Genomic DNA, 15,460 nt, shown 5'->3' on the forward strand with positions numbered 1-15,460 from the left:
GTGTAATACCCATATACTAACTTTTGCTCCATATTCATGTTCTAATATCTTAAAAAAAATAAGTTAATTTGTACACAGTTTCTTTACAATTTTAAAAAAGTACAATTATCCTGCATTGACATATGTGACAAGAGTAAAATGAACTTCATACGCATCATTTATTAGTAATTTTTAATTCCTCCACTAATAACCATGTTATTTCTTATTTATTTTTAAGGTACAAGACAAAATACATCTGCAAACCTAAAACTGGTATATTATATAGACAAGTAAAACAACTGTAACAAAAGACAAATTTAGATGTCTTAAAAGAATGTGAAAGTTAAATGATCCATCTTGGCTGTCGTTTTAGGTTTCTTTCAGATTAAAAAAAAAGAATCCTATTAATTGGGCAGAGATCCATGTATATGAATGTAAAATTAACATTTGAAGGCACTTTTTAAGAATTTATTAAAGCAATGATTTATGTTATTTCATGGGAGCATAAAAATTGTAAGAACATGAGCAACAGATTACGTTGAGATGATCTTTTTGAACATCCTCTACATGTATAAATAGATTTAAATTGTGTATGCTAGTTTTACAAAGCATATATGAAATACAAACAGTTTGAATGCATAGATATAATTTACTATTCTGTACTTCTTTGTAACTTAAAACTGATTTTACATTGAATTTTAAATCAAGAGTACATTTGTTGATGCTGTTAATGGGATATTCTAGACTTCATTATTATTATTATTTTTAATCATGTGCTATAATAACAGCTGTATGTACTTGCCTATATTTTTTTGGTTTCTTTTGTGTCATTTAAGAAATTCATTGTATCTCAATAGCTGGTACCCACCAGTACATGTACATATTGCAGTTCTCAATTATGTTCTACTGCAGTTAAAACATTTTATTAAAGTTAGAAAGTCAGTTAAAAAGAAAATTCTTTCTGTAAAATTAACCCTAGACCACATTTTACATCCTGTGGTATTTGAAATTATGTATCTAAGTTTATATGTATGCGTCAATGGAAAATTATATGCAGGTTTTATGTATTTAAACTTTTTTGATGACTTCGTTATGTGATACATTTGTACACTACATACATGTTTGGTGATAGATGTTGTACTGTATTAATAATGTTCAGGTAATGTATGTTTTCTGTAACCTTATTTCATAAGTATTTGTGGTGGTTTATACATGCATGTATACGTGTTGTATGCACTAGTATATTCTTTTGCTTTCTAGTCAGTGATACTAATCATGAAAGCTTTTAATGCTTGAAGTTAAAACAGAACTTTTTATACTAAGAACTTTTATAAAATAATCAACTTATGAAATTTAAGTTTTTATTCTTTACATTATGTTGACCAGGTTTAATTTTTTGTTTTTGGTCATTATCAGTGTGAAAAGAATGGCAACACTGTTTAGTATCCCTCATAAAGTCAAAACACTTCTTCTAAAGAAGCTTTTTTTTTTCTCTTTGTTTTTGCATTATTTACGGTAAATAAACAGGTATATCTTGTATTAGTTTCTATGTATGCATTATACCAAGGTTACCAACAATATGAAAAAAATTCTAATTTGCATTACTTTTATAAGCTTTAATAAGTAGTACTGTGTATATATATATCAGCCTTGTTTTAATGTGTTATGATGTAAAATATTGGTTATGTATATGTACCTCTATCTGATGGTGCCAAGTTTTCATTATTGTTTTGTAAAATTAGCAGTTAAATGATGCTTATTTTTAATAACTTGTACTGTTATGCTATTAATGGATGGAATGTGGAACCATATTCATAAATACATAATCATTAGTGGTAAATTTCTACACACCTCTAAGTGAATTTTTGGTCAGCTTGATTTTATATGTATTATTATTGTCATTTTGTTATCATGTAATTAAACCACTTTTCACTTGTTTTTCTAGAAGTGAGGCTAGTGAAATTTATTTTTATTACTACTGGCATGGGATATAATCTAGCATTAAAATCAGAAAAACATATTATATTATCTGGTTACAATATGAAAGTTGTGTCTTCTAAATACTATTAACAGACTAATTTCATGTCTACAATATTTGTCACGAGTTTATGAAAACACGACCTATCCACACCATTAGTGAATATTATCATACGAGTGATGGACAGACTGAAAAAAGCTAAAGTTTAGTTTAAATGGACATAACATAATGTATAGGCAACATACAGTATTTTGCCAGTATATTCTAATGTGTGAATCACCATGAAATGTTTTTGACATAAATACTTCCAATGATCACTACTGTAAGATGATGTATATTATTGCATTTGTTAATAGATACATTTTTTTTTCTCTCTATACTTCAGAATATATAATCTGACTAACATGATGGCCTACACACGTTAGTGACTGACACCTTTGTAATTATAATATAGTAAGAATATGACATGTTAAATGTATGTTTCATTATGCTTAGGCAAATTTTCATTCAGACCTGACAAGTCATCTTGCATATAGGCCCTTATGGACACTCATTCTTTCATAATATGCAGCATATTCTTTATTTCAGTAAAAATATTCATAAGACAAGAAGTAATGGTTTTCAGTCAGACACTCAGTTTTGATGCCTTGTATCTGTATCTAATTTCTAAAGTGTTACTATAGCTATTTTTGTCACTTAGTCCTAGCCAATGTGATTTACTTAATATTCACCTTTTTCAGTTGAAAAGGGTCAGTTTGAAACATATATATATATATATATATATGTGACCTGTATTGTGAGAGATTTCAAAATTACAATCTATCCAAATGTTTGTGCATGCACCAGATGACAGATATGCAGAGTTTATTGTTGCAACAAGGAAATATGCCTAATTTGTATCCATTGTTTTATACAAAGTTTGTGCTAAAGACCCGAACACTAAAAAAGTATAACAGTTAAATGACAAATCTTTGACCAGTGGTCACTATTTCTTATACGAAAATTCAACATACATTTAGTATTTATTTTTTTAATATGATGAAAATACAAAATACAGCTAAAATAACTTTGGTCATGTGAAGATTTATTTCAAGTATTTCTGTTATTTTGAATACAACATGATTATAGATTTTATATGTACCAGTTTCAGTGAGTTCTAATTTTCACTCAAATATTTTGCATTTTACAGTTTTAAAAACTTTCATTAAACAAACAGTGTAATATTAGGTGTTTAAGTCACTACTCGAAATATTTGAAGACAAAAGTTTTATTTATAGGGATATTTAATATTAGGATTATTAGTGTGCTCCATAATATCTAGGCTACGTGGAATTGGGTGGGATGGGGATACCAAAGAAAAAAAAAATCTAGCTCCACACTATGGGGCTATAGGTGCATTATAAAATTTATCAGTTCAAAATTAGAGACAACTCATGCATATGCTCTTTGTGTAGCTTAGCACAAATAGCTGAGGCAAACAACAAGTCAACCAACCATACTTTTGTAACAAATCTCAGTTTGTTAGTTTTTAATATTTCATGGTAGGACTTCTATTTTCAAAATTCTGGTTTGTTGAAATATTTAATGTTAGAGCTGCTAGTGTATTTCATAATCGTAGGCCAGTTGTTAAAAGTATATTATAGCTTAATAAGTATGCACTTGGACAAGGTTCAATCTCACCATACAATCTCCTGCAAAACTACCCATAACTTTTTATTTTAAAACTTACAATATTTGGCATTGACCATTGTTTTCACTCAATGTTTTTTTCCCAATTATTGTAATACAAGTTTGACTGGTTTACAATCTACCATTGTTTGTTTTATATCCAATTCTATTAACATTATAAATAAATCAGTTAACATTGTTTTTTTCCTCCTGAAAAAAATCTAAGAAAGTATATTTAAACTAATCTTATTTCTACATCGTTTAACAACAGGATTTAAGAGTTTAAAACATTTATAACTGGTTATTACATAGTAGGAATGATTTTTCTCAGAAAGAAACAAGATGCTTTTTTCATGCACTTTAATAGACATTTTATAAAACATACCATAGAAACAGTGATACATGTATATATATATGTACACAACAGATAAGTGAGAGGATGTACAAATTAAATAGGTAAATGAACACACCAATTACAGGTATCGAAAAGTTTTGAATGTGCATGCTGCGACATAGGAAATAATACTGCTTAGTGAATTTGGTTGGTTGTTGGGGATTTATGGCACAAAGCACCAGGGCCATTTATGCCAAACAGTTTGAGTTATTTTATAGAAAAGGATGAAATTAAATATTTACAAAATCTTTCTTGGATTATCTAAAAAGGCAAAGCATCACTGGGTAGACAATAAGAAAATATCAAATTATGCACCAACAAACCATTTGTTGAAGAGCACTGAGAAGCTAATATGTAATCTTAATTCTACTACACTAGAAAGAAATATGTATGATTAATAACAATTTATATATGATAATTTCGATTTATATGACATCTATTTTATCTTAAAACTTCCATTGTCTTTTCTGCTATTCAAAAAAAAATATGCAGAACACACAGTTTATCTTGTAATTAAAAATTATGTACTTTCCATACTAGTGTGTGGTAGAGTAACTAAAAGTATATTACTTACATATATTACAGCAAAGAAAAGTTTCAACACTGAAACTGGTTCTCTCAAGTCCTCTAAAGACAGTTTATGCAAGGATCTTCATTAAAACTATAATTTAGAGCAACAATTCAACGTCTTTTTTTAATTTGGGTTATTAAATCTGATTAATTAAAATAATCTTTTTATTTTAATATAAATAAATATATTTATTTGAGTTACAAAAAGACTCATGGAGAATCAAGAGACCAAAAATAGTCTCTAATGGTTTTGATATGTCAAGATATGCCTAGTCTCTTTATTCAAAAGGATTTTTTTTTTGCATATACATGTACAAAAAAGCATCAGTTTTATTCTACAGGTTAAAACAGAAAGTAATAGGATTATCTTTATTAAAAATATCAGTAACAACTAAAAGATTTTTCCAAGGAATGCTTTGAGGAAATTTTTTGTTTTTGCTCAAACTTCTAAACTACACAAGCAAGGGTTGCTTTCATAGTAAGAGTCTGTAGTTTGACTGTAAACATAACACAAAGAAACGTATGTATAAAAAAAGATAACGTAAAGGGAAATACCACTCATTTTTCAGATCATTCCATAATTAATGTTGTTACTACATATATTAAAACATTTAACCTGAAAACAGCATATTGCCACTTTTGACGATATAATATAGAATTTTCTAGACCATTATATCATTCGGTTTGCACTATTTAGTGTGCTAAAACTTCTCAAAACAATGTCATACATTCTACATCTCATAAAATGCACTTGCATTAACATTAACTAAAAATACAACAAATAAGGCAAGTGTGAAGACACACATAATGTTTCTGCAATGGCTTTGGGGCCAACATTTTATCTCGCTGTATTTGTGAAGGCCCACTGGAAACACAAACATCCCTCAATATTAAATTCAGTAACATGGAAGCATCACTAAGTTTTGAGGAAAGAAATAAATTAAAGGCACTATTGTTTGAAACAATATCTAGGACACAATCTTAACCTTCACTGAAGTGTAGCATAATTACAATACTTGTATTTGTTATCAGCCCTGACCACAAGATAGGAAGACCTTTAGTATTTCTAGTTTAAAACTACTGACAACATCAGTTTCTGTATACTATACAAGGAAGCAAATTAATTTCATGTAGCACTCTTTCAATTGTGCTTCTAATTAAAAGCATTTTACCACAATAAATTCAGAATATGATTAAAAATATCTTTGGTGTCAACAAGTATATTATCCAGGAACATTCTCATCATTACTTCAACACGTACGGAAGGAATTCCAATAAATCTATAACACAAGTGAAACTATATCTTATTAGAAAAACAAAAACAGATATTTTTTAGGTTTAAGACAACTAAATAACTAACAATATAGTGTTGTCACGTTTTTCTCCAAAGAAAATCAATTTATCTAATGTACTTTATGTAGAAATCACTTACATACTTTGAAGAGTTCCATTTCAACTCTAAACACACATAAATCATAAGTGACTGGTTTGTTTGTTTGTAATTAAGCACAAAGCTACACGATGGGCTATCTGTGCTCTGCCCACCACGGGTATAGAAACCCGGTTTCTAGCGTCGTAAGTCCGCAGACATACCGATGTGCTACTGGGGGGCCAAGTGACTGGAAGCCTTAATGCATGTTTGGGTAAGTTCTCTACATCGGTTAAATTTCTACATTAAGTTCATTATCACAATAACAATAATTAAAAAAACTGGTATGTACGCAGCATTGTAAGATACATTATTCTAAGCAATGAAACTTGCTAGAACAGTCATTCTGGCTTCTAATGTTTCTTTTATATTCATGTTAAATCAAATATGACAACTTGTATCTCTTGCATTCTATATGAATTTAAAGGTAATGTCAACAACAAAAGGTTTTTCTTATTGCAGACATGCTTGTATTTTTTCTATCCATTCCTGAGCAGTTTGTCCGTCAGCTGCCATAAAGTTGTATATTCTTCGTATTGTTTTCAACTAGAAACAAGAAATTAGTGAAAATCACATTTTGTTCATTAGAAGAAAACAAAACTGCCCCTCAGAAAAAGTTTATTTTTGCACTTTCTCTCGCACTATAATTAATAAGTATAACTTAATTGATACACATATGGTTTGGTGAAATTTCAATTGTAAAAGCAGATTAATTGTTCAAGATGGTTTAGCTTAATTTGACAATTCAGACTTTAATAATTTTCATAGTTTTATTTTATATTTTTAATCTTGGTTGATTCAGAAAATTACACAAATAGTTAATTGTTTTTTTTCCTAAAGTTATTAGATGATATTTTATTTTTTAACTTAACATAAAGAAATTTGTTTTACCATACTTAAGAACAGTGTTACATACATCGAAGAACGATTTTTCGTCAAGTTTCTTGGCAAATCCTTGGGGTGGAGTAGCCAATGTTACAGAAACAACTTCTGCTAAATCAATGACCCCCTTACAATGAGATTCCTCCATTATGTCATAATAACGTAACTGAAAAGCAAAACAAAAAAAGAAGTCCAAAATATTACTAACATTACAATCAAAATTTCAGTACATAGTTTTATAGCTATTTACTATTATAAATTAAACTAGAAAGACATACAGCTGGTAAAAATTTCACAACAAGGCTTTGTCTGTAATTTTTAACTCTGGTAGTTCATATTTAAACACAAAATAAATAGAAATGACACACTATAGCTGCTATAACTTGCTACACGAAGTGACAGTCTCGTCACATCTATTAATATTTTAAAAACTTATATTATATGTACAACAAAAGGAAGTTATGCAAAATTTTTTGTTGTTTTCTAATTCTACTCAAAACATTACAATGAGTTAAGATGAAAGCAGAAATTCTTATCAAATAAATTACAATTTCTAACTTAAAGCTTTTTCTTGCCTCACATGTACCTAATCTTAGAAAAGTATTGTATTTTTATGACAAATACTTGCTTGTGTTTCAAGTATGAATTTTGAATAAGTTAACCTGTTAAAAACAATGTATTTATATTTATTTATTTCAATTACAAAACAATAATTCAAAAACAGAGATGAAACTATAAAGTGTAATATAAAATATCAATGACTTTTAATAAATTTTTAATAGAATTTAATGTTCAAATTCACAACAAAAAGCATTGAACTGCTTGTTCCAAAATGTGTAAATTTATTAGCAATCTGTTTAAGGTTGATTAGATCAGCTACTGTCCAATACTTATCATTTCCAAAGAGGTATTAATGTTTTAGGTCATTTTTGTTTAAGTGCATAGACAATGGACTATCTTCTATGTATCCATTCAAGAGATCAAACCCCAAGCTTGTGTTATATGTCTTCAAAGTTATGAAGGAGCTTTTAGATGATAAACAAATATATAAATACATCCTTAAAAACCAACAAAATCTTTGTAGTTCTTTTACTTTAATCTTTTTTTTTAAACTTAATTCCTATTTTTATGCAATCCCTCCAAGACACATAACTACTTTTTTGTGTGCATAGGTTATGCATAATATTTTGCTTCTAACACAGAGAAGAAATGTTCTGAAAATTCATAATTTCTTATTAGTGAAAAAAAATCTCTATTAAAAAATGTTTGTCAATACTTTTATTGATCCTTTTTTTTACGTATATTTATCTTAGAATTTTATCACAGTTACACAAAGGGCCATCTTCGTATAGTCATCCCTAATTTTGAATTATAAGACCAGAGGGAAGACAGTTTGTCAAGAGCACAAACTAAATCTTAAGCTACTCTTATTTGACTAAATAGTAGGATTTGAACATCATTCCTATAGCACACCCATAGCCTAAAAATGAGCCTTGAACCACAATCCTTCAGATTCACAGTCAGAGCAAGCTGATCACTAGGCTACACCCAATCCTTGTTTAAAAATAAAATTAACATTTTATAATCAAGTATATATATAATTTGAGCATTGCATTAAACACATTTTTTTCAATGTATTTTAAGAAAAATTTTCAATAAAAAAGAAGCATTATGAAGACTGAGGTTAATACAAGAAATGGTATAGACAGATATGTATATATATTCGTATATACTTTGTACAAAAAATGCTTTAACTTTGAAATTCAATTGATGTATTTACTCCATATATAGTTTTAAAAATTTCCATTACACTTAATATTCTTTTAAAATATGGATTATACCATCATTGTACAAACTTTGGATGCTACCACAGAAATTTCATTCAAGAGAACTAACCTCAAAGATAGAGAATTCAGGAAAATTTGAGTTTACAGTATTATTTAGGCACATCATGGCCCTTATGTTTCTAAATAATATGCAGAGAAATTACTTAGTTTAAAAACAATAAATTCCAACTACTGGAGAACAGCCTTCTAAAATTGATTGAGAATTATTTCAAAAATGTGATGTAAGGAAAATTACACAAAAACCATGTGCCAGTTTTTATAGCTAACGATTCTTGTTGATGTCAGAATTAATAAGTTGAAGGAATCAAGTACTATAAATCTTTAACTCCTTTAAGTTAAACTAATTGATTTAGAATAATGTTACCCGATGTATTTTTTTTAGCTTTAATGATATTTTGCTTAAGTAAAGGTGAGTCACCTTTTAAGTTTTTTTGGACTTCATAAGAATCTATACCTCCAAAAAAAGAACACTTAACACTAAAAGTTTTCAATTCAACCACAATCAATGTGATGGTCTCATGCTACTGTTTACTGTAAAATGCCATTATGGTCTACCTTGATTAAGAAAGCACATTATGCTAATATAACAACAAGTGGACAAACAATGATTTATAAGCATAATGATTTATTTTTGGTGGAACATACTATTTTTTCTACAGAACAGTGGTCTATCTTCTTTGGGTCTTCTTCATACCCGAAGGCAGGCTAATGTTCTGTAGAAACACATAGAATGTTCCACCAAATATACATCATTTCATTATGCTTATAAATTGTTGTTTACCTACTTATTATTATGGTCTACCAAAAATAATTTTTCTGCCAGGTTGGTTGTTGAAGGGTCAAGTACATAGTAAAAATCACTCAAAAAACAACAACTAGAAACAACCTATGATATTTCTGACATTTTCAACCCTTAAAATGAAATTCACACACACACTTAAGTTGCACTATATAGTAATTAAAAAAATGTGTTCTCCAAATTCTATCAACTTACTTGATGTTTTATAGAATCCAGCACAAACCACCTCTGCTTCCAACCCTTCAAAAGAGCTCCACGTTTAAATAGGTAACCTTCATGAGTTCTGTTTTCAGCCACATTAGATGAAAACTGGTTATAATACTGACTACTTGTTTGTACTGTTGTCACACCTAATAAACAGAAAAATTTAATACACTATAATCAATCTATGGTACACCATATCGAGTGTTTAATAAAAAAAAAAAAAAAATTAATGAAAAGCAGTTCCTCAAAAAGCCTTAATTTAGCTTCTGAATTTCTTTATGAAATATACTGTGTAAAAATCTATATACACAGTTTCTTATTAAAATACAAGTCAAAATAAATGTCACTGAAGCAATATTTGTTAGAATATTATTCAAAAAAATATGGAAGATAAAATTAAAGTGTATACAATATGTTGATCTTAAAAACGTATATATAACTATAGATTTAATAAATCCAGTCTCTCTCTTATACATGACTATCTGTTCTTGTTATTTGCCATTCAACAACACAAACATTTTTTGAGATTTTAAATTTTTAACATAACCTTACTACAACATTAGTCTAGTAGTGGCCCAAGACATCAGTCAATTTAGTTTGGAAACTGTTGGGTGCTAGTAGTATACATGACCATGCCATACAAAAAATACAAATCCTAAATTTTCTAATTACTTATGAACTACTTGTTTATGTAATCAACTCACTAACTGCCAATGCCAATCAAGCAGCTAAAACAAAATATTAAAATTCATAAAGTTCAATTACATACTGCAAAACTTGAATATCCATACACAGATATAAATCTAACATAATAAAACTTGGCCTGATCAAACTCTGAAATATCTGGGTAGACCTGCTAAGACTAGTGAATCCTAGTCAAATTCAAAGAATAGTTCTCTGAAGGTGTAGTTTGACTGGAAAGTATTGAAGAAGGAAAGAAAAAAGAATTAAAACAAGATATAAATTATATTTTCTTAAAAAAGATTTACAAATACAAGTTGACAAATTAAGCAAAGTAAAATGGTAAAAGTTCAAAATATCCTCATTTTCTTGCTTGGGGGGAAACATGTAGATGTAAAATAAATAAAATGTGTAACCCACAACAAATAAAACCTCAGTGAACTGCTTCCCTATTAGTAAATTTTAGTGTTCAATTTTTGTTTGTTTTATCACTTATATAATATGATTTAATTGTCTTGACATTATTACAAAATGTTTACAATATTTGCTGTTTAGACCTCTTTAACAACACCAAAACATTACACTTGTATCACTGGGCCTTATACTAAAGAAATCCACTGTCTATAAAATGTTTTCATTTTCACTGTGACTGAAGTCAATAACTTTTCTTATTTTGTACAGCTGAATAAACAATAAATATTTAAGACTTTTCCAATTATTTCTACAAAAAATATTACAATAACGTAAAAAAATTTCTGCCATTAAAAATTGTTCCTTAAAAAATATCTTATTCTTATGAATCATAAGACAAACCTTGGATAAATTATCTTGTAGCAATATAGAAGATATCTAAAATATGCCAGGCTTAAATTGCTTAGATGCTTGATACTTGCCAAATGTAGTTTGTTTAATCCTAATAAAAAAATACAACAAAAAATATATATAATCAAGCTTTTTGTTAAAAATTATTTGCTTAAATGTGTTTATTAAGACACTGCTGAACTTACTAGATGCCACAGATGAATTTTCAGCACTTCCACCCTTTGACAAAGCTACAGATGCAGCTCCAGAATCACTGACAGACTTGTACTTAGTACAGTTCTTTGGTACTGACTCCATACATCTTTCATGACAGTTGTAACCACAGTCCATACATCTCATACCTAAAAAAAATAAAATAACTTTATCTCTAAAAAAAAAACATCTTCATTCAAGAAGCTTCAAATTTATTCCCTGTTCTTTAAAATATCTGACATTCACGGTGGTTTACATAATACGTAAATGGCTAAAACAAGAAAATACTGCAATGATCTCTGTGTACTTATACACGTTTTAAATCTTTTATTGGAAAAACTACACTAAATGATATTTGTATAGAGGTGGTATTTCAATAAAAAATACCACAAGTAATGCCAGTATATTTTGCAATGTAACTCGTACGCTATTCCATAAGCATCAGTTAGTTGGGAACAAGGAAAACTATAGGAACCATAGCTGAAATCTTCAACAGTGTGAAATACAGATTGGTGAATAAAGGCATATAAGTTACAGAACAAAAAATAGTGCATTTAATCTACAGAGTAGATAATTTAGAATCTCACTACAGAAAACTGTCCAATTTCTTCCTACACGTGTATTTGGTATGAAATACTTTATTATTAGAAAGTAACTACTTAAAAAGGTAAGCATAACTGTGAACTGGTGTTGTAAAACCAAGTCTGATTCTAATTATAAACTGTTGTATCTGTAAACATGTCTAAATGTAGCAAGTAAGTGAACATCAGTCACAGAAAACTACAAGAGGGACTTAAAAAATAAGCAGGAATTTATTTCCTGTAGGTCAACCATACAAAGTGAAAACCAAAAAATATGGACACACGATATTAAAGATGTTATCTTCATTCTAGGGAGGGTCAACTAGATGGAAGGTGATTGGTCAGTTCAACATGTGGGGGGTGCAAAAGAACTGTCTATCCAAACTCCTCATGTGCAATTGTTACCCAACAAAACATATGATGCCTTAGCCCTATCACGTTACAGGAGAATCTGAGCATCTCTGAAAATGTACAGACGATACGAAAACAGGATAAGGTCAGAAAATATTCAAAGGCCACAACATAATATGACTGCAATTAATATTAGAATAAAATCCCAGCTACTAACAACACAGAAATAGCCCTTCTTTGAAGGTGGTAGCAGATTATAAACCCAAAAGTTAGGATAAAAACTAGCTAGTAACTATTATTTAGTTATTAAAGAAAATAGTTAATAATTAACCAAATGTGCAAAGGGTCAGTCCATTGAACCAGCCCCATACTAGAGACGGAGTGTTGTCTAAAATTACAAATTTTCTAACGTGTATCTACGTGAAATTTAACAAGCTTTTAGTAAAATGTCTGTTGTAAACAGAAAATCAGATGTATTACAAAAGTATTTGCACTCAAGATATGTCTGTCAATCGATGATGTCATCCTGACTCAGGTTCTGATAAGTCAAAATGCAAAGTGATGTTCATGTAAAATATAAAAATATTTTTGTCCATATATATTTGTGCATTTTTATAACTTCTAGAACATCTGAAATGCATATCTCCAGTTTATTTTCAGTATTCCTGTTATATTTCATCTGATATTTACTCTCCTCTAAATCAACAGTGTGAGGTAAAATGAATAGTTCATAACTCTGACATCAAATGTATAATTCCATATTGAATGGCATGTGCACTTCAACCTTTACCCAAACACACAGGGTTAGTAATTAGGTGATCATATAGGATACTAACCATGACAACAAGTGATATCATACAACACTACAAGATGCAAAATTAAACATGGTGTATGATTACAGGTCTACTGATATCTATCTTAATACTCTAAAGATATAGAAGTGTCACTCAGGTGAGTTTATGAATATTACTAAATAGTAACAATAATGTTTGACACACGTCTTTATCAAACATGCTGCAAACTATAATGAAGTTTAATCAAATAATAATCAACAGGTTAGTTATCAGTTTAAACATTATTTTTCTGGAGAGACCTGTACAAGGATCATCATTTGGAATTAGACAAGTATTATTAATGTAGACATGCCACAATGAATACGTGTTATAAAATAAAAATATTTTATTTGAATTACTCACATATTTTAAAAAATAAAGTACTATATATACACAAAAGATTTAAGATACCCTGAATTTTAGCTCCATCTTTCACCTCCACCTTAGTAGAATCATAGACAGTTGCACAAATAAAAGAAAAGCTGTGATAAATCTCAGCTTTCTCTGTGAAAACTATGCATGAAACTTAGTTCAAATTACTAGATATATCTAGTTTCTGCTTTAATAAAATTCATATACCTTGATTTATTATTACTATTATTTTTTCAAGTTGTAAAATTTCCAAAATGTTACTGTGAGAAAAAAGTTTAAAAAAAACATTAAATACTTCCTTTCATCTTAGAATTTTAATTTTATTTTTTGTTTTTCAGAAAGTTCCATTTTATGTATCCAGTTGATTTCTATTCATTATCACAATTATTTTGATACTTTATTTTGCCAATTTAAAAAGTCACTACTTTAAGCTGTAAATCATAAAAAACTGCTTTCTATATGAAAAACTTACTGGTTTTTTCATGTGAAAATGAAATATTAACCCTTTCTGGACTGGAGGGATTTCACTGATATCCCCTGCTTTTTTCCTTCTCCCAGTGGAAATATATAACGTGCATGAAACTTAGTTTAAATTACTAGATGTATAGGCCTACAAATAAAAAAAGAACTGCACAAAATTTGCAAAGATTTATCAGTGATCTAGGATCTTACCTATTAAAATTGTCATCCTTACTGGGTATTAAGAGTTTTGCTAAAAATATTCTTGGTCAAAAACAATTCGTATCTAATAAATGTTTCAGAAATGAAGAGAACTGTTAAAAAAATTGAAAACAATTCCCAGATTTGTTGTTTGTTCCCAAAAGTTTTCAATTTCCCATTAGAACCCCTTTGTTAGCCCCGAAAAGAGCCATGGCTAACCAATATTGTGATGGATGACAACTTACTACTCAATTCACTTTATTTATTCTGCATTAAAACAGACAGATCATAACTTTTTGATTCCAGTCACTTTTGTCCATTGGCTATAGCCATTTCAAAACTGAGCTTCATTAATAATTGTTCAGAACACATTCTGTGGCACCAGGAGATCAAAAATCAGGTAGAAGACATGAATTATTATATTTTCAAAGGATGAGTTTCTTAGCAAATATGAACCTGTACTTTAGGATGGAGAGAAAATTCTCAAAAATCCATACAACAGTTTATAGACAAGACTTCTTTGAGCTACACAGAAATACAAGTGTTAAGCAATGAGAAAATATCAATTCTAAAATATTTTTTAATTAAAATTTGATGATATATGACATGCAATCAACACCTAAAAGGTACTTACCAATCATGATAATTAATATTACAGTTTCTGGCATAACACAATGAACATGAAATAGTCATTATTTAAGTAACATTTTTTTGTTTTGAATGATGTTTAGATAATTATCATGAACACACGATCACCAACATACACATTTTTTTTTAATTTTTTTTTAAACTGAAATGAACTTCCTGGTTTCATTAATGTATACTTACTTTTCAGTTCTGACATGATAAGCATATATTTTTCAGAAGTTCTTAAATAATAATTACAAAAAAAACTTTTTAAAAATACACCAATAATGTATATGTATCATAATACCCTTACCAGTTTTTACCAAACCCCAGAGTATATGAGAGCAGGAATCACAATACGTTGGAGTTGTGTAGTTGTACTTCTCAAAACGGTGAGGATGAGAGTAAACCTGTGGTTGATTAGCCTCTCCAACCATCTTGCCTCGAATCAAGATCTCAATAGTTGATCTTTTGTGAATGGATCTTCCGTGGGACCGAATGAGTTGAGTGGTAATAGATGCTTGCCTCTGGAATAAGAAAAGTTTCATTACCAATTACTAAAAGATTCCTTAAAAAATATGAAATATTATT

At 28.9% G+C, this 15,460-nt stretch overlaps 1 protein-coding gene across 1 annotated transcript in view; it reads right to left on the reverse strand.

Annotated features, from left to right (window-relative positions):
• Positions 1-3,626: 3,626 nt before the first annotated feature.
• The window catches only part of LOC106460970 (myotubularin-related protein 13-like), an 89,773-nt gene continuing 77,939 nt past the window's right edge, over positions 3,627-15,460 (reverse strand). The window contains exons 36-40 of the mRNA XM_022387757.1: positions 15,183-15,396; positions 11,439-11,594; positions 9,742-9,896; positions 6,935-7,066; positions 3,627-6,564 (exon numbers count right to left, since the gene is read on the reverse strand). Of these exons, the coding sequence (XP_022243465.1) occupies positions 6,472-6,564; positions 6,935-7,066; positions 9,742-9,896; positions 11,439-11,594; positions 15,183-15,396 (750 nt within the window). The 3' untranslated portion in view covers positions 3,627-6,471. The remainder of the gene's footprint in view (positions 6,565-6,934; positions 7,067-9,741; positions 9,897-11,438; positions 11,595-15,182; positions 15,397-15,460) is intronic.

The sequence above is a fragment of the Limulus polyphemus genome, unplaced genomic scaffold, assembly GCF_000517525.1.
Source record: "Limulus polyphemus unplaced genomic scaffold, Limulus_polyphemus-2.1.2 Scaffold872, whole genome shotgun sequence".
In the NCBI taxonomy this organism is placed as follows: domain Eukaryota; kingdom Metazoa; phylum Arthropoda; class Merostomata; order Xiphosura; family Limulidae; genus Limulus; species Limulus polyphemus.